Genomic DNA, 19,617 nt, shown 5'->3' on the forward strand with positions numbered 1-19,617 from the left:
AGCTGTTCAGTAAATTAAGCTAAAAAAAACGCATAGTTCCCCTTTAAACAAGTTGACGGGATGTAGAGAATTTTTATACATCACGTTGGAGGGATTTTGTTGCGCTTGTTCATTTTAGTGACTGCAATTGGTAAAATAGCAGATGGAGCGGAAGACACGCACACGCGCTCACACGCACACACACACACACACACACACACACGGTTTTATCAAGAACAATACTACGTTAATACCTGCAAAGAGTGGATGCTTTGATGTAGCATCAGTTAGAAGAGCAGCCCAGATTTTGTAATCTGCCCAGCGTGTTTCCTATCCCAAACCAAAAACCCCTACTCAGCAGTTCAAACTGTGGAGTCAGCATTTATCCTCTCAAGCATTCTCAGTGGACTTTTCAGTTTTCAGATTAGCAGCACTGGAGTCATGTCTACTCAGACTTTTTTTTTTCTTCTGATTTCCAGAGAAGTCATTTTTTTCATTTGATTCTCATTGTATACAACTCAAAATGTGGGTGCATGTGTTGCATATGTATTTTCCGTACAGTTGAAGGTTGAGGGCCAGATGTACGTACATCTGCGAATGTAGCGTTATCAGCGTTATTGCCAACCCGCAGAAAGCGCACGCTGTGATACATCAGCTTACGTCGTATTTACCAAACCTGCAGTTCATCGGGTAATCAGCGCCTTTCTCCGCCCACTATACCGTAAATTGCGCTGTAGCAAAGCGTTAAGTTCTTGTGCTATGATACGGCTGAGTGCAGACTGCGATATTCCCACTGCTGATGCTATAACTGTTTGAAATGATTCTGATGCCAATATTTGTAATGTAGCGAGGAGTTTAACAACTGCTGGAATGAAATGTGAACGCTGAGTCAGAGATCAATGTCATCTTTGATTTCTTCCAGTAACTGTAATATTGCATGGCTGCTTAATCTGTAATGCTTAATGATTTCGTGTTCACTCAACAGAAAAAGTGTGATCCTTGTGGCAAAAATCCTTTCAGCTCGTCTCCCTGGCCTATGTCTCCGTCTTGCTCGGATTACTGCTGCCATTTCACCAGGAGGCGTATGCGAGGAAACCCGCTTGCGCCTGGTTTACACCTGGTTTACACCTGGTTTACACCTGGTTTACACCTGGTTTACACCTGGTTTACACCTGGTTTACACCTGCTTTTAAGAGGCGGAGAATTTTCACCGCAAAACAGAGGCGCGCTTTCACAGGCGTTTTTTGTACATACCGCGGAATACATAATAAGGCGCACTTTACGCTTTCCCTTCCATATCTTTATGGGAAACTCCCACTTTCCCCTTCACCCTCCCATGAATGCATATGCATGACACGGAAAAGCGCAATTTGCCATTTACATGCTTTTACGCGCACGTTGCGAAACAAATATGCCTGAAGTGGGCGCAAAGTGCTCTGAGTCCCTTCCTTCTTGCTCTCTTTTCCCAGAACCTTCCATTGTATCTTTCATCTCACTCTGTGCCAGGCTCGAACATTTCACTTACCTTGAAACTGAAGCTCTTTAAAGTCTTTTTAAATCCCCATCTGATGTCAGCTTGTTGTTGTTTTATGCCTGTGGTGGAAAAGTGGCCACAAACCTGACAGACTTCTCTGGTTTGGTGCTGGGCCAGTTAGTTCTACTCGAGCCGACCATCTGTCAGTGTTAATGAGAGCTGGGATACTCTGAGAGGCACTAGTGTCTTTGTCCCTGGCCAGGCTCTGGCATGAGCTCTGGACAGGCCAGCACAGTGAATCAGTTTAAGAGTCAAGTTTTTTTTTTAGCTGTTCTGTAATGCTATTTTAATTGGCTTTTCTCACTACCATTATTATGTAACTTTTATGTCTTTGTGATTCTTTTTTTTACTTCCATTTAATTTCTAAAAGAGCATTGTAAGGAGGTATATTACAAAAATATATATTTGTCAAGGTGGACATGGTCCATACGTGGATCCTGCCAAAAGAAGTACACAGTACATTCGAGCATTCCCATAGTATGTTTATAAAAGTGACCAGTGTTTCAGGTTGGGAAAGATGTATAAGAAGGATGGGAAGACTATGACAAAGAGAGGCCCTGACAACAGTGCCCCAAACTGTGTCAAAATCTTTCTTTTTACCTTTAGCCAAGGAGTTTATGCTTTCTGCTTGGTTTGTCTGTTTGTTGGTTGGTTTGTTTGTTTGTCTGTCTGTCAGCAGACTGCAGTCTCCGAGTGCCCTTCTAGTTTAATATAAAACTTAAAAGAAAATTTCCCAGTCTCTCCTACCTAGAACTATATGATATACATTGCATAAGAGATACATTTCTTCTGGGTACTGACCGAGTCCTCTTTCTCTTTCTCTCTTTCCCTGCAGGTGACTGGGACTGTCATTCTCTAGATCCTACAGTGTGGCATGTAAGTTTCAACAAAACATGACAGATTCAGAGCATTATTATGCTGCGTCTGCCCCGATTACTTACAGTAACTCACATACACATGCAAACACACACAAATTCTTTAAGGACCAGTATGTAGGATTTAATGGCATCTAGCTGTGATCGCAGATTGCAACCAACTGAATCCCTCCCTTTCCAAGCGTGGAATGGTAAAACCTAACGTGAAAACGCTAAAGGCCCTCTCTAGAGCCAGTGTTTGGTTTGGCCGTTCTGGGCTACTGTAGAAACATACTGGTACAAAATGGCAGGCTCTATGGAAGAGGACCCGCTCCCGGTGTAGATATGAAGGGCTCATTCTAAGCATCTTTCCCTTATAAGACGATCCGATACGTATCTAGATACATGGGCTACGATACGGTTCAGGGACGATACATTTTAATCTGGAACGATTCAGTGCGATTCGATGTTGAAACCATTCGGTGCGATACGATGAGATCCGATTCAATCTGATAGACACAGTTAATATTTGTTTAATGTACACACATTCATTTCCCATTATAATTTAAAATAAGCCAATTCTTTCAAAAGAAGCATTGTCTATCTTCAAATAACTATATATATTTCGTAAAAGGGGCCAGAGAATAGTAAACCCAACGTCAGATGCTAATAGAATACACTGTAACTTCAACTTCATTAGCTAGCTTCTTATGACCAATAGCATCCACATCAGCTCCATGTTAAATGAAACTGCCTCCTTGTCAGTAGAGATAGTAACTCAAACACAGGTCCACGTTACACAGCCATCGTGAGCACTCCAATACTAATCATATACAGTATTACGTGAGTACGCATGTGAGCACAATAATACTGTTGTGAGCGTCAGCATGCGACTAGCAGACTTTTGTGCTAATGTAACTGAACATCTTAGAACATATAAACGTCAATATAAACTTAACACACCCAAATACATATTATACCAGTCTGCTCACGTGTTTATGAACACACACATGAATGGATGACTCACAGACCGCTAGTACAATTTACATCATCCACAATGTATTCTTCTCAGCCACTTTCACCGCTAACTCCAAAAACGAAACCTCGCAGTCGGCACGTTTTTTTTTTTTCTGCAAACCCAAACAAAGGCACAGATTGGCTGATCCCCGCCACATTGAATATGAATGACCCAGTCCTTAATCACACAAATGGCGAGGCTTTTGTCTCCCTCGCGCATAAATACACACCTGTCTCTTTCGACAGCATTGCGCACACCACAGCAGCTTCGTTGACTTGACAGCAAAAGCTTCAGTCAACCGATTCGTAATGTTAGAACCGCGACATCAGCCGAATCTTGGTCCATTTAGACCGATGCAGGGGTCCGTGTAGCGATGTAGTTGCATCTGTGATAGTACAACCGGATACCAATTTGTATCGGTGAATCTTTACACCCCTAATAATATAGAATATTATATTCCATTTCTGCCATTAGATCCCCCTAAATCCTACACACTGTTCATGCATTAATACAAATCAAAACAAAAAAAACAAACATTTTTACATACAATTACATAGTGTATAATGAACTGAGGAAATGTACAATTTTCTTCCCTCTTCTCTGTTTTCCCTACATTCTTCCCTACCCTCCTTCACCATGCCTCATAACTTTTCCTATAGCATCCAGTTACATGGCAACCGTCCAAAGAGGGCGACCACCTAATCGGACGCATCACGCTAAGCAAGAGGTCGGCAATGCCCCGCGAGGCTGGCTCCCTTCTCGGCCTAAAAGTAAGCAGACAGTCGCCCACATTCAGACCTGGATCACACCTAGCTTGTAAATAATTTGTTAGTATTTGTTTTAACTTCAGTTGAGTGCTAAATTAGCTCAAACTGGAAATAGTGATGTTTTTTAATTCCTGTGAAAGCCGCGTGGTTTACTGGGTAACAGACATTGAAATTGATACAAATATGTAGAATAGTGCCTGTTGAGCAATGACTTGTCTCGCATTGCCAGACCTTCCTCCACAGCGCTGCGGAGGAGGGTCTGGCTAGTCCACACAGCATTCCAGGGATGGGAGAAAAACGTGCTGTGGTTTATTGGCATTTCTTTAAACCAATCACAATCGTCTTGGGTGGCGCTAAGCTCCGGACGGAGCAACGGTGCCTCTGCAAAATAGCCTCAGGAAGGAACTTGTTTTGGTGGAACATGTGTACGTTCAAAAGTTGTTTTAGTCGTGCAATAGAAAACTCAGATTGGACAGATAGTCTAGCTAGCTGTCTGGATTTACCCTGCAGAGATCTGAACATCCGGCCGAAAATGGGGGACATCTGGCAGAATTTCCGGCGGCACCTGAATAATCCCCGAAATGAAACGTCGTCGATATAGATTAATTCATTCTCCTTTCTCTCCTTTGTGTGCAGGTGGTAGGAGGGAAGATGACAGAGACAGGGAGACTCGGGGCCTTCATCACCAAAGTCAAGAAAGGCAGCCTTGCAGATGTTGTGGGACACCTACGAGCAGGTGCAAACATTGTTTCTATAGTGTGCAGGAGCTGCAAATTACTCAGCAGGTGTTGAAATAGCCTGAACAAAGAGTAACATCTAGTCAGTGATAACATTGGCAAGCTAGGAACTAGCTTCCACTTTCTAAGTGAAGCTATTTAGCCTAGCTTGTTAGCTTGCACTTTCTGAGTGGAATAGAAACTTAGCAGCTTACATACAGTGCTGCTCATAAGTATTCATACCCATGCTAAAAATAACTAGGCCAGTTATTTCATGGATCCAGGATACTATGCATCCTGATAAAGTTCCCTTGGCCTTTGGAATTAAAATAGCCCCACATCATCACATACCCTTCACCATACCTAGAGATTGCCATGGTTTTATTTCAGTTAGCCTAATAGCTAACTGAGATAAGATCCATATCAATGCAAATCAAACCAGCTGTTAGGCTAACTGAAATAAAACCATGCCAATCTCTAGGTATGGTGAAGGATATGTGATGATGTTTTAATTCCAAAGGCCAATGGAACTTTATCAGGATGCATTGTATCCTGGATCCATTAAACAACTGGCCTTTAAAAATAAACATCTGCCTGCCTCTATGGGAATTTAACATAGGGGTATGTATAATTATGGCCCCTGTATTTTAAGGAAGAACATTTATTTATTTACAATACATTATTCATTCACAAAAAAAATTGGTGTCCTTAAAAGGTCAGATTTTTCCTCATTTTTTTAATTAAGGCATTAAGATCAATTTCCAAAAGATGTTTTTTTAATTCCTCTTTTTAGTCAACTCTAGCATGGGTATGAATACTTATGAGCAGCACTGTATGTAAGCTGCTAAGTTTCTATTCTTATGAGCAGCACTGTATGTTGAATGTTATAAAGGTGAGATGGCTTGAATTGCTTTCAGCTGATAGCCAACACATGGCCAAAAGTGTCTTGTATTGTTTGTAGGTTAAACAAAGTGTGACAATCTCCAGAAAACAGTGCACCGTTGATAGCAACGTCAGCTTTCAGATATTAGCCAACTGCTGCGAAAAGAAACACCCACTCAGACTTAAAGTTATTAATTTCCACAAATATGTCCAAAAACGGTTTTGTCCTCTTGAAAAACATGCATAATAGCTGCATTAGCATTGTAGTTTATATTTCCTCACAACAAAAATGAAGAGAATTCAAATTTCAGTTTGACTTCAGGACGTACAAGTCTGTCTTAGTTTTTCTAATCAAATGAACTGCGAGATGAGCCTCAGGCTGGATCATCATTATGTATGTCGACCATCTTGGTTCCAGGTGACGAGGTGCTGCAGTGGAATGGAAAGTCGTTGCCGGGGGCAACTAAGAAAGAAGTGTACAACATTATCCTTGAATCCAAGGCTGAACCTCAAGTGGAAATAGTTGTTTCAAGACCTATAGGGTAAGATTAACGTCATCAATATGCAATCATTATCATTAAAGTACTTGAACATTGGCATTGACACACTTTTGATATGTCTCCTTCCTTTATCTCAAAGCTCTATCCACCGAATTATGTCCAAAAACTTCTTGAGAAAAGTGTATAGAGCATATCAGTAAGTAGTGTTGATTTAATGGGTGGAGCCCCTTCCCCTCACGCCTTCCCTGAAATCCTGAGATCCAAAAGATGAATCCCTTTTTCCAGCTATCCTTTTCTCCTCTACTACCCAACACGTTTAACATGTAAACGTGTAATTGATTGACTGCTCGCTCTTCTTCTACCATACAACTGTTTGTCGACATGAGTCTTTCACTCATTCATTCCAATGAATGTTTACTAAAGTCCTGTCTGTCCATCCTGAAAGTATCTTTAAGTATATTCTGTACATTTGAAGTTGAAAAACTCACTGACTCTTTTGCTTTTTTACAGAGACATCCCAAGAATCCCAGAGTCATCCCACCCTCCACTAGAATCTAGTAAGTGTTTATATGTGCAGCTTTATTGGCTATATATGGCTATAAGTAAAGCTTCCGGAGAGAAATACACTCTTCACAGCGTGCTCTAATTCTAAATTTTGGGGTTTATTGCGTTTTTTTTCTCTGATTTCTAACAACTATAACAGCAGGCTCCAGTTCCTTTGAGTCGCAAAAGATGGACCGTCCCTCGATATCAGTGATGTCCCCAACCAGCCCCGGGACCCTCCGAGACCTTCCTCTGGTACTGCCTGGACAACTCTCTGTGAGTATCTGAAAGAGGAGCCATGTGGTTCATGTGAATGGATATAAACATGCGTAGAGGCTAACGATCTTCACACATTTTTACAGGTGAAGCTGTGGTATGACAAAGTGGGCCATCAGTTGATCGTCAACGTCCTTCAAGCCATAGACCTGCCACCTCGACCAGACGGACGACCCCGGAACCCCTATGTCAAGATGTACTTCCTGCCTGATAGGAGGTAAGGTCATTGTATTCATTTTCTTGTATTTTGTGGGTCCATCTCACATGTACAGTACATCAGTAATTACTACATGATAAATGAGCATCTAACCAGCAGTAAGGACTATAATCAAAGGGATATCTATCTGATTAATCTTATAGTTTTAATTTGCCGTATGAAGAATTTAAAAGTATTTAATGCCAACAACTTGCCATCACCCACCCTTGTTATTTTAAAGGTCCCATATTGTAAAAAGTGAGATTTCCATGTATTTTGTGATTATAAAGCAGGTCAAGGTGAAAAAAATTTCAAACGATCGATTCACAGAGAAATGCACACAGCCTGTATTCAGAAACTGTGCCTTTAAACGAGCCGTCAGGGCTTCTGTATAGTTGTGATGTTACAACTATACTGTGTATATATATATATATATATATATATATATATATATATATGTAGAAAGTGCCGCTACAGTGCTGTTACAGTCATTCCCTGGCTGCAATGACAGCATGAGTGCAGATGCGGAAGACCTGGAAACGCTAACTAATCAGAGCAGACTGGGCTTTTTCGGGAAGGGGGCTTAAAGAGACAGGCGCAGGGCGTTTTGGTAGCTCACCTGGTTGAGCGATTGCCCCATGTACTAAGGCTCAGTCCTTACCGCGGTGGCCCAGGTTTGAGTTAGACACGTGGCCTTTTGCTTCATGTCATTCCCTCTCTCTCCCACCATTTCCTGTCTTCAGCTGTCCTATCAAATAAAGGCCAAAAATGCCCCAGAAATAATCTTTAAAATAAAATAGAGACAAGTGCTAAAGGGTGAATACAGGTATATTCACACTGACAGTATGAGAAAAAGCATGTGCTTTTTGAACATTGAAGCGTGTAAACATGTTCTAGAAACTCGAAATACAGTACCAGCTTGAACCTGAAAATCAGCATGATATGGGACCTTTAAGGGAACACTGTTTTTTAATGTCATTGTCAGAAACATGCTTGTAATCTAAACTCTGTGTGTTCACGCCTTTGTTCTAGTGATAAGAGTAAACGGCGGACTAAAACCGTGAAGAAGAGCGCTGAACCAAAGTGGAACCAGACCTTCCTATATTCCCACGTTCACCGGCGGGACTTCAGAGAGCGCATGCTAGAGATCACAGTGTGGGACCAGCCCAGAGTCCAGGAGGAGGAGAGTGAATTCCTGGGAGAGGTGGGACGCACAATATCCATATACTTCTAGATTTTTTACGCTGCAATAATTTGCAGATAGAGCCGTTGCTGCTGCATTACCTGCATTTCTTACTGCTGTTATCATATGTGTGTTTTTCTTATGGACAGTAAACAGGAATATATTGTCTATACTATAATGTTACATATACAGTATATGCTGTATCATAATCTGCTTTTCCAGCACTTTACTGAAGCTTTGAGAGAGAATGCATGATAGTTAATAGTGGAGAGGAGTTGTACAGGGATAGAGACGGAGCGCATCGCGTCATACTCTGAATGCCACGCCCACCAGAGGGGAAAACAACTCTCCACAAAGTTTCAGTTTCAAAGTTTTATTGTCACATGCACAGTAAGGAAACATGTTTCCCTGTACATTGAAATTCTTCCTTTGCTGTCCACCGAATGCCAAACAATGTAAAATCTACAATATATACTACAGATATACAAATTAAAACAATTTTAAAGGCAGCATTTGAAAAATAAAATAATAATAATAATAATAATAATAATAATAATAGTGAACAGTGCAAATGTAAATAGTGCAAGTTATGAATGTGCAAACTGGAGAAATGTAAACAGTTGAATACAGTTTTGAGGTAGACCATGAGTATAAACTCCTTTTTGCTGTTTAGGAGTCTGATGGCAGTAGGAAAGAAAGAGTTCTTTAGTCTGGTGGTCCTGCATTTAACACTTCTGTACATCCGGCCTGAGGGTAGAAGTGTGACCAGTCCGTGCTGGGGATGGGTGGGGGGGGTCCTTGAGGATGGAGGCGGCTCTCCTGTGGACCCTGCGGTGGTAGATGCTCAGCAAAGAGGGCAGGAGAGTCCTGGTGATCTTCCCTGCAGTCTTCACCACTCTCTGCAGGCGTTTGCGGTCCATAGCAGTAGTGCTGCCGTGATGCAGCTGGTCAAGATGCTCTCAACAATGCAGCTGTAGAAGTTGCTGAGGTGCTTAGGCGACATGCCAAACTTCCTCAGCCTCCTCAGAAAATACAGCCCTCTTTACCAGCTGTGTGGTGTTAAGTGTTCAAGTGAGGTCCCCACTTAATGTGGACGCCCAGGTATTTGAAGCTGCTCCCCCTCTCCACTTTAAGCTCCCGGATGTACAGTGGCCGATGAGGTCTCCTCTTCTTCCTCATGTCCACTATCATCTCTTTCGTCTTGTTCGTTTGAGGGTGGGGTTGTTGTCCTCACACCATGACACCAGACTGGACACCTCCCTCCTGTAGGCCGCTTCGTCCCCGTCAGTGATGCATCCTATCACTGCACTCTCCCTTGACTTGTATTGAAAAAACGCTCTCCAGTGACTTGTATTGCGTGAAGGAGCCTCCTTGTCAATTTCGTCTGCTAGCAAACAACAGAAAAATGCCTAAAAGTTGCCGTGGTGGTATTCACTACTAACAGGGTAAATAACCCATGACTTAAGTTTTTATAAGCTGCCGACCCAAAAAACAGAGCTTTTATGAAGACAAAAGTGGATACAGACGTGAGTGTGGGATCGGGACACTAAAGCTAACGTTATGTCCAACATTATGTTTGCAGCAAGCATTTTGTTACCAAGTCAAATATCCAAATGTCAGTTTCAGCCTAACTATATGTCTGTAAATTAAGCTAACACACGTAACGTCGGTCATATTGTTAGCTTTGTGTCCCGATCCCACAGTCTTCCCATTCTTTCTGCTGATTCCTCACATCTCTATCCACTTTTGTCTTCATAAAAGCTCTGTGTTTTCTGTTTTCCAGCTGCACAAACCTCTCTGACAAAGTGGGTCCACCCACTGTTTCTCTTTTGCTCACTCATCTGCCTCTTTCACCCTTTATCTCCCTGTCCTTTCTCTCAGATCCTGATAGAGTTGGAGACGGCCCTGCTGGACGACATTCCTCATTGGTATAAACTCCAAACACATGACATGTCCTCTATACCTCTGCCCCAGCCTTCCCCGTACCTCCCGCGCAGACACGTCCATGGAGACAGCCCCAGCAAGAAACTACAGAGTATGTCTGCTTCTATACAGTATTTTAAGTCTGTGTGTGTATATGTTTGTTTTTATTTTTTATTTTAATTGTTATCGCGATATCAACTGCCGCAATAATAAACTAATCACGAAAGGCTGCGACAAATCGCGAAAGACATGCAGAGGTTTTTTGAGTTAGTTGTTCAAAGTTCAAGTTCTAACACTTTATTGTCATTGTTTAACACAACAAGATTACTTTGTGACAGCCCAAGGGTGCGCTAAAAGTGATAAAATACATGTTCGATAGTACTGGAACAATTAAATAAATATAAATAAGTCTAATAATAACAATACAATAAATGTAAGTTTATCTAGAATCACATATATTATAAAATAACAACATTAGATAATAATATATAATGAGCTGAAAATGTTATGATAAAAGTACTGAAATATATAAATGTATATGATATTTATATATGAATAAAAGCTAACAGTATATAAGTAGGAGCATCAGGATACCTTATTGCCACATGGTTATATTGCACAGTAGAAATACATAAGCAGAGACATTTGTATTGCACATTGCCCTCCTGATTATTGTTACATGCCATTTCCAGAGTTCAGTGGTGTTATGGTTGGGAAATTTGGGCAAGCTAGTTTTCTTTGCCTGTTGGTGCGCATTCTGGGTTGAAAGAAAATATCAGCAGAAAGCTGCACTTTAAAATGTAACGTAATGTAATGTCATTCTTTTTTTAGTGGTGCTTTTATGTTCAATTCAGTGTTCAATTTGTTCAGTAGCAGAATGTTAGAAATGATTTCCTTTCGTTTGTTTTAAATCAAGTAGCAATTTGTTGCATTTTAGCAGAATACTGAAAGCAGCAGAAATGCAGAACCGAGTACACTTAATGATCTATTTATTTTTTCACAAGTAATATCATTATCGCGATATTCAACAACGTTATCACCAAGGGTGTAACTTTGGGGGGGGGTTTGAGATCTCCACCTATGTAGCGAAAACGTTCTTTTCAACATTAGGGGGACAAATTATAACCGGGGTGTCTGGGTCTTCCCACAGGAAATTTTGAGCATCAAACGCTTCATTTCCTGCATTGTGGTGCATTTTTCTGCAACAGTGTGTGCCTTTTCTGCATCCAGTTATGGAGCAAATGCCTTTATTCATGTGATTATTATTATTATTAAAGCTATAGTGCGTAGTTTCTGTCGCCCCCATAAGGAATTCTAAGTAATGACAACAAAACTGTCGGTGCATCCACATGATACAAGCGTTCCGTGATCGACCCCCACCCCTCCTCCACGCAGTTGCTAGTAACCAAGGAGGACACGGAGGATTAAAAAAAACATGAGGGACTCTTCAGAAGAGGTAATTATCTTGAGTTTCTGCGCGGGAAAGTCACCGGACGACACAATCTTCTGAACATAGCCACACTGAGAAATCCAGAGAGAGTTGTGTGGAGCTGATAGTCTTAATTAGCTTTGTAGCAACTCATTTGGCAATGGCTTGAATGGAACGGACGTTTATTAATACCAAAAAGTTACGCACTAAAGCTTTAATTAACTAATCTGCTGTATTGTTCAAAACTTTCTGCAGATTGAAAACATTACATGTTTCGAGATGTTTTTTTTTTTTTAGGAATTATGGACACCTTAACAACAAATATTTGCTGGCCACGGCATTTAGACTCTTTGACTACATTACCCCCGGCCAGTTTTTATTATTGGGGGATGGGGGGGTTGTAACCCCCATCCGCTGCATAAATTACGCCTATAGTTTTCGCATATTTTTCTCATATCGTGCAGCTGTAGTACATGTTGGATTTAATCCCTGTTTTGTGACCCTACAGTGCGTCTGAGTGTGTGCTTGCTAACCTTTCCTTTACTGAGCTTTCTCTTCTGTGTCTCTCAGTGACAACAGAACCTCTCAACCTTACCCTGTCCTCTCTCTATGTGTGTGTGTGTGTGTGTTTGTGTGTGTTGTGTATGTGTGTGCAGGGTCTCATCGCATCATTGATTCAGAGTTTGATGATGGTTTGATGGTAGTGACTAAAGGTGGGTGGGGGACATGGTTACCGAGCATTTTCCTTGTATTAGCCTGTAGGCGTCCAGCACTGGGTGAGAGAGCGTCTTCTTTGCATCCTCGCTCCATCTGTTTTCTCAAACCTTCCAGCCCTCCTTTTTTTTGGGCTCCACTGTATGTTTTAATTTTTTTTTTTAGAACAAAATGCACCCAAATTTAAAGTAATTAATCTTTGCTGTGTCAGCGAAAGGCAAAACTTTTGCAATTTCATCATATTGCTACAGGACTGCAGATTTTGTGGTGCTGCAGTTTAGAAGTGCACTGTACTTCACTGAGGCTGCAGTGAACGGCTTCTCCTCTTCTGCTGGCCCGTAGACACACTGAAGCACTGAGTGCATGTTAGACTGTAGAGTAGGGCTGAACGATTTCAGGGAAAAAACTTTTTTTAGCTCCATATTGCACCTTTTTCAATCATGTTAAATAAAGTAATAAAAATAAATGAAAAATCCACAGAAAATAGAACATTTCTTTAAACAATTTGTGATATGTAACATTATTCCAGCATTTATCTTATGAAAAAAACAGTAACTATAATAATAAAAAGAGGAATAACAAATGTTAAACCAAACGTTACACCAGACATTCAACTAAATATTGCACATTCGATTAATTGCAGTCTTCACGATTAGCTAATCGCATTCTTTGAAATCTTGATTCTGATTTGAAAACGATTCATCGCTCAGCCCTACTGTAGAGCTACAGTTGTTCACGGAGTTTCCTGCCATTCTCCTGCATGCTTCCAGTCCTGCCCGGACTTCACTGAAAGGACACTTAACAAGTTTTTGCGTTATTTTTGGCCAGTAGAATCCCAAAACTGCTTTGCTGTTTGACTGTTTCTGCTGTGGCACCTGTCAGCTGAAATGTGGACCTGGTTTTAAATATTTATAACTTTTTTACGGTTCATTTTGGCATTTCCAAATGCCAGATGGTTTGCCACATGAGGGAGTGAAACGAGTGTTAGAGAGAGTTACACAATCTCCGACTTATTTGCACGTCGCTTTGCTTATTTTCATTCTTATGCAAACACTGAGCTTACATGTAATCTTGTGCATTAACAACGCATATAACATTATATTTTCTTGACACATTTGTGCTTGTGCACTATGCTATGATATATACTGTACTGTATATACGTATATATATATATATATATATATATATATATATATGATACGTCTGATCCTTTAAACAGATTAATGCACAGTAAGAGTTTTCTTATAATGGTATCCTTAAAGCTCCTCAACACAAAAATCTAATGATGTAATAATACTGTAAAGCCGGTTTATGTTCTGGCTGTCACTTTAATATATGATATTTTCATTTCTGATAAGTCAGGTTTAGCCATGTTTTTAATACTACAATTCCCATGAGCCTCAGCCACAGTTGCTATGGAGAAGAAGCCAATCAGAGGTGCAAAGCAGAGCTGTTGAAGTAGCCGGCTCGCCCAATGGAGGTCTCTAGTGCACCTGCTCTATGGGCTGCATAGTGCGGAAGCATGCCAAAATTGTTATTCGCCGTTTTGGCTCCATGAAGGCTCCCACTGAGCAACTCTCATAGTAATCAACCATGAATGCAGTTCTTAGTATACATCCCTATCAATACACTACACAGTGTGTACATAATGCACTACTTATAAATATTTCCTGCGACGGAGATCGATCTGTACCCAGCATGCTGTTCGGCGATATAATAGTTAATAGAGGTCCCCTCTCCAAACACTGCCCAGTGTGTACATAACACACTACTAATATATATGTCCCATAGTTCTCAAGAGCTCACACCTGACGCTGCACTAGAAATAAATAATCGAAGGACAGATGTACAGACTCCTTCCATTTTAGTTTGATTGTTACGTATCCTGTGGATCACATGTGTATTGCCTATTCTTTGTAGCCGTAGTGGTTAAGTTTCACCGAGGGGTTAAAAGCCTGAACTATTATCTCAACTGGCACGCCATGCAGTGGGAAACAAGAACTGAGGGATGCAAATCTCACTGATCTCAGGTCTGACAGAGACATTGCAGAAACAGTCAACTACTCAGGCTAGCTCACATGACTAGCTAACCTGTTAGCTGGTCATTTGCCTGTAAAACATCCTGATGTGATGTTCTACAGTCTGTAAGAGAATGGCATCTGTAGTGGTAGTTAGTAGCACAAGGCTGACAACTGGTGCATCCTTATCAGACGACACACAAATAATGCCTGGATGTGTGTGTGTGTGTGTGTTTCTGTGTGTTTCTATGTGTGAATTCTGTTTTTTTTGCCCCTGTGTGTATGTGTGTGTGTGTGTGTGTGTGTGTGTTTGTTTGTTTGTTTGTGTGTGTGTAGATGCAGAGCGTAACTCCAGGGAGAGAGAGCGGGGCAGTACGTTGGCAGTGCCGGAGCAGCAGCGGCCCGTCCAGCACCGCTCCCGTTCAGTGTCTCCTCACAGAGAGGACTCCTGCAGGACTAGGTCGCGGCCCGCACACGTGCCCATGCAAAGGTCAGCAACACCTGCCACAATTACCTGGTGAACTGTCAGTGGAGTGTGTGCTGTTTGTGGTGACAATATTCCAGATTCAGCCAGCATCCAAACGGTAGTCGCTAGGTTAGTTAGGCTAGCCCTCATTTTAGGCCGGATGTCCGTCACCTTCCGTTTTCTTTGTGTTGTAATTCTAAACTCCGGTGGACTTATGAGGACTATGGTTAACTGCTCCTCAGATCTCTGCAGGGTAAATCCAGACAGCTAGCTAGACTGTCTGTCCAATCTCAGTTTTCTGTTGCACGACTTAAACAACTTTTGAACGTTCTACCAAAAACAAGTTCCTTCTCGAGGCTATTTTGCAGAGGTGCCGTTGCTCTGTCAGAACACGTTTTTCTCCCATCCCGGAACGCTGTGTGGACTAGCCAGACCCTCCTCCGCAGCGCTGTGGAGGTGGGTCGGGCTATGCGAGACTAGATCAAAACCAAAAGTAAGAGTGGACATTGATTCATATCACACCTAAATAAAAACCATAAAATAAATTCCTCAGATATTTTTTTATTTCACCAGGAGCCTGGATGAGATCCACCAGAACCGCCACCACTCCCACTCCCCTTCCCGTTACCAAGACTCGCACTTAGAGCACCAACGCTCTGGGGACTCGGACTACGAGTACTCTGAGGACAGGTAACTTGTTGTTGGGATCTGTGGGGATCATCATGGGTTGGGGGTGGAGTTATGTGTGTTTTAGGTGAGTCTTTACGATAACACTTTATAATAACCATCATAAATAAATGGTAAATTGATAGTTAGTTATTATTAGTTTAGAATTTATTTTTACCTTTATTTTACCAGTAATATTCCCATTGACAGTCAGATTCTCTCTTACAAGGGGGTCCTGGCCTAGCCTGGCTCCACCCTCCTACGTACTTCCGCTCAATTTTCATTTTCCTTCAGTACTACGTCTGGGTTTGCGGTATATTCTTGGGTTTCCTCCGATCAAATTTTAACAGGTCCAATCAGCGAACAGAGGGAGTGACTGAGAACGATGACGTTTAGGTTCAGTAACCTTCGGCGAGTTCCGTAATAGCGGTGGAGAAAGATGTGGTCTGTTGTGGCAACGCTGCCAAATATCCAGAAGTTAAAGCCCGAGAAAGAACAATCTTTGCTGAGTTTTGTTGGTGGCCATGATGTTGTGGCCCTCCTCCCCATGGGGTTCGGGAACAGTTTGATTTTCCAGCTCGCTCCGTTAGTGGTGAAGGAGTTAGCTAAGGCTAACGCTAGCGATGCTAAGCCGATAGTTGTTGTCGTCTCCCCTCTTGTTAGCCTGGTCCTACCAGACAGTACGTAGGAGGGCGGAGCCAGGCTACCAGAGGGGCTCTGGGCAGATCCAATAGTTCAACATATACTATATATATACTATATAATACTTCAACAGAGTACCCGCCTTCAAGGAAGTTAACACTTGTCAATGGAGAGTGGCCAGACTCGCTATACAAATGAAATGTACAAGAGTCTGGTAGGACCAGGCTAGTCCTGGCCAAGACAGCAGCATAAAAAGTTTTAACATGACAAACAAACAAATGACGGACGTAAAACAAACACCTCTAGTTAATAGTTATTTTACTGTTAACAAACACTTAAATTATGATTTACAATGTGTACTAATTATTACAATGCATGTTAGTTTCATCATTAGTTTAGTGTCATATGAAATAAGTTCATAAATGAAGCTAGATTGTTAATACTTTGTCAATGGTTAATAATAATAATTTTTTAAAACATGTATAAACATTATTTGGATGGCTATTATAAAGTTGCAACTAATGCTTATTCTAATTAGTTAATGATTAATAAATGGTTAATAAAGCATCAAGTAACACTAATTTGACCCCATTAAATCTTTTTTTGCCAATCTAGAAGAGATGATTATTGGATTGTATGTTCACTTATAACGGCTCTCTAAATAATGTTTATAGATGCTTTACAAAGTCTTAATTAACAGTTAACAAGGTATTATATTCATCAGGTGCAACTTTATAATAGCCGTCCAATCAAGTGTTTTATTGACGGTTTATAAACAATGTCTTAATCATTAACAAATCCTTATAAAATATATAAAATGGTATAATGTGAGCAACAATAACCTCTTAAAACAACAGAAATTATAGCAAAACTAATAATTAGTAAACATTATTAATTATCATTTTGTTGTTAGTTAACAGTAAAATAGTCTCGCTTTGCCAGATCCTCCTCCAAAGTGTACTGAAGGAGGGTCTGGCTTGTCCACACAGCATTCGGGGATGGGAGGAAAACTTGCTCTGGTTTAATGGCATTTCTTTAAACCAATCAGAATCGTCATGGACGGTGCTAAACTCCACACAGAGCCGCTGAAAAATAGTCGTGCGAGAGAAAACTCAGATTGGACAGATAGTCTAGCTAGCTGTCTCAATTTACCCTGCAGAGATCTGAGGAGCAGTCAACAATAGTCCTCATAAATCCACAGAATTTAAAATTCCAACACAAAGAAAGCGGAAGGAAACGGAAAATGCATGCATCCGGCAGAATTTCCTGCAGCACCGGAGCAATCCCGGAAGTTGAATGTCAAGGATATGGACTAAAAGTTAAATAACTATTATGGTGGTTATTATAAAGTGTTACCCATTTTACTTTTGAATTATGTAAAAAAAACAAGATGCACATACATTGGATCAGTGCTGCAAGAGGCTCATTTAGCAATGATTGGACAGCAGCTCTGGTCCAAAATGTACTCCCAGTATGGAGCCTTGACATGCTAATATTTACTTAGATTCCATAAAGGTTGAATCCTGTTTGGGTCGATCAATGTGTGTAATGTGATATTACCAAACTACTTTCTACTAATACCACTAACAGTGTGAAACTAGTCATTGCAACATGAATGCAACTGAACTGAAATCTCAGAGTTACGATTTCCTGGTTTCTCTCATTCATAAACTCACTTTGCCTGTCTGAGTTGCCATCCTCTTCTGTTGTGTTTTCTCGGGGGTTGTTTCTCATTTGTTCACCCATCGTCATGGCAATGGCCAGTGAGGTCCTGGAGATGCACAGGTCTATCCGTGGCGGGAGTGCCGAGTGCCTGCACACAAACAGGTAAAAAATATAAATAAAAGAACAGCAACCACCGCTCAGCTTTATTTTAATAAAATATGCCATCTTTATCATCATTTCCATCCTCACTATACTTTAACAACTCCATCTTAACACGCTTCATGTTAATATCGTCAATGCAAACAGAGTGTGTGGGTTGTCCTAAATGCACTGTAGATACTGTAGTGTGTGTGTGTGTGTGTGTGTGTGTGTGTGTGTGTGTGTGTGTGTGTGTGTGTCTGCATTTTTGCAACCGCATGAACACAAAATGTCTCAAAAGTGTCACATCAGGATCAAACAGGAGGAGCACAGTCATAAATTCATGCCTGACTATTTTCTATCACCACAACTGTCTCATGAAAGCACACACACACACACACACACACACACACACAGCACACTGATGACTGTGTGAGGGGATTAGAGACCTGCTCAGTGGCTGACCTCAAAGAAGGCAAAGCTCTTTTGATTAAATTTCTTTTATTTATCTTTTAATTGCATTTGATGTGTTCACTCACAGCAGTTGTATACTTTATTTTTCTTGTCTTGCTTTACGATGCATGATCTCCAATCGTACAACCAGGGGCATAGGTAGATACAGCAACACACTACCCCCCAAAATGCCCCTGTTAGTAAACGGTATCCATAAAGACATTTACAGGTAAGCGTTTAGCGTGAAAGGCAGTGTTGCGTACCCCTTTTCTGTGCCTGTTTCCAGCTTTCCCAGACTCATTTGTGGGCTTGGTGGGTCATGTAGTTGCAGCAGCGTTCTCTCAAAGCAATACATGTCCATATGTCTCCCAGGCCACTGTGCTGCTTGTGCTTGCTTTGGTTGGAGTGTGTGCCACGTAGCTTTTGTCATGGTGCCGCTTTAGCTAACTAAATGGTCTGTGTTGCTTTTCCCCTCTGTATTATGCAATCCTTTAAAGGACCCTGTTGGTGCTCTCACATGTTGTAGACCTTTACCTACATACATATCCTTCACTTTTGACCATTTTTCCAAAGCATTTTAAAAGTTTTAAGACTGATTTCCTATGTTCTATGTAGCAGTTGAGAACAGGAAGTCATCTGTGCAGTCATGGGACCTCTGCCATCTGGATTTTGATAGAGGAGTGTCAATAAAGTGTGCACCAAGGCACTCTTCTAGCAAATATTTTTAAAAAGCCTTTATTTAAATGGCTATGAAATAATATATAGAAATATAATAAATATAAATATAGAAATCATACTACATTAAAAATAGATGAGTAGCAACTGATGCGTAGCGGCACAAAACGTCCTTCTTCACAGCTAAAACAACTTTTGAACGTACATGTTCCACCAAAACAGGTTCTTCCTCTTTCTTTGTGTTGTAATTCTAAACTCTGGTGGATTCATGAGGACTATGGTTAACTGCATCTCAGATCTCTGCAGGGTAAATCCAGACAACTAGGTAGTCTATCTGTCCAATCTGAGTTTTCTCTCGCACGACTAAAACTACTTTTGAA

At 41.1% G+C, this 19,617-nt stretch overlaps 1 protein-coding gene across 29 annotated transcripts in view; it reads left to right on the forward strand.

The window, feature by feature from the left end:
- The window catches only part of rims1b (regulating synaptic membrane exocytosis 1b), a 92,490-nt gene that overhangs the window by 44,408 nt on the left and 28,465 nt on the right, over positions 1-19,617 (forward strand). For 12 of the 29 annotated variants that reach the window (XM_036000697.1, XM_036000708.1, XM_036000707.1 and 9 more), the window contains 15 exons: positions 2,349-2,389; positions 4,045-4,155; positions 4,789-4,888; positions 6,169-6,292; positions 6,390-6,446; positions 6,761-6,807; positions 6,954-7,069; positions 7,156-7,286; positions 8,298-8,469; positions 10,330-10,483; positions 12,457-12,513; positions 14,869-15,022; positions 15,572-15,688; positions 18,071-18,133; positions 18,714-18,791. In XM_036000697.1, the coding sequence (XP_035856590.1) occupies positions 2,349-2,389; positions 4,045-4,155; positions 4,789-4,888; positions 6,169-6,292; positions 6,390-6,446; positions 6,761-6,807; positions 6,954-7,069; positions 7,156-7,286; positions 8,298-8,469; positions 10,330-10,483; positions 12,457-12,513; positions 14,869-15,022; positions 15,572-15,688; positions 18,071-18,133; positions 18,714-18,791 (1,522 nt within the window). The remainder of the gene's footprint in view (positions 1-2,348; positions 2,390-4,044; positions 4,156-4,788; positions 4,889-6,168; positions 6,293-6,389; positions 6,447-6,760; positions 6,808-6,953; positions 7,070-7,155; positions 7,287-8,297; positions 8,470-10,329; positions 10,484-12,456; positions 12,514-14,868; positions 15,023-15,571; positions 15,689-18,070; positions 18,134-18,713; positions 18,792-19,617) is intronic. The other 17 variants (XM_036000712.1, XM_036000717.1, XM_036000715.1 and 14 more) reach the window with 9 other exon arrangements.

This window comes from Sander lucioperca, chromosome 4, assembly GCF_008315115.2.
Source record: "Sander lucioperca isolate FBNREF2018 chromosome 4, SLUC_FBN_1.2, whole genome shotgun sequence".
NCBI classification, from domain to species: Eukaryota; Metazoa; Chordata; class Actinopteri; order Perciformes; family Percidae; genus Sander; species Sander lucioperca.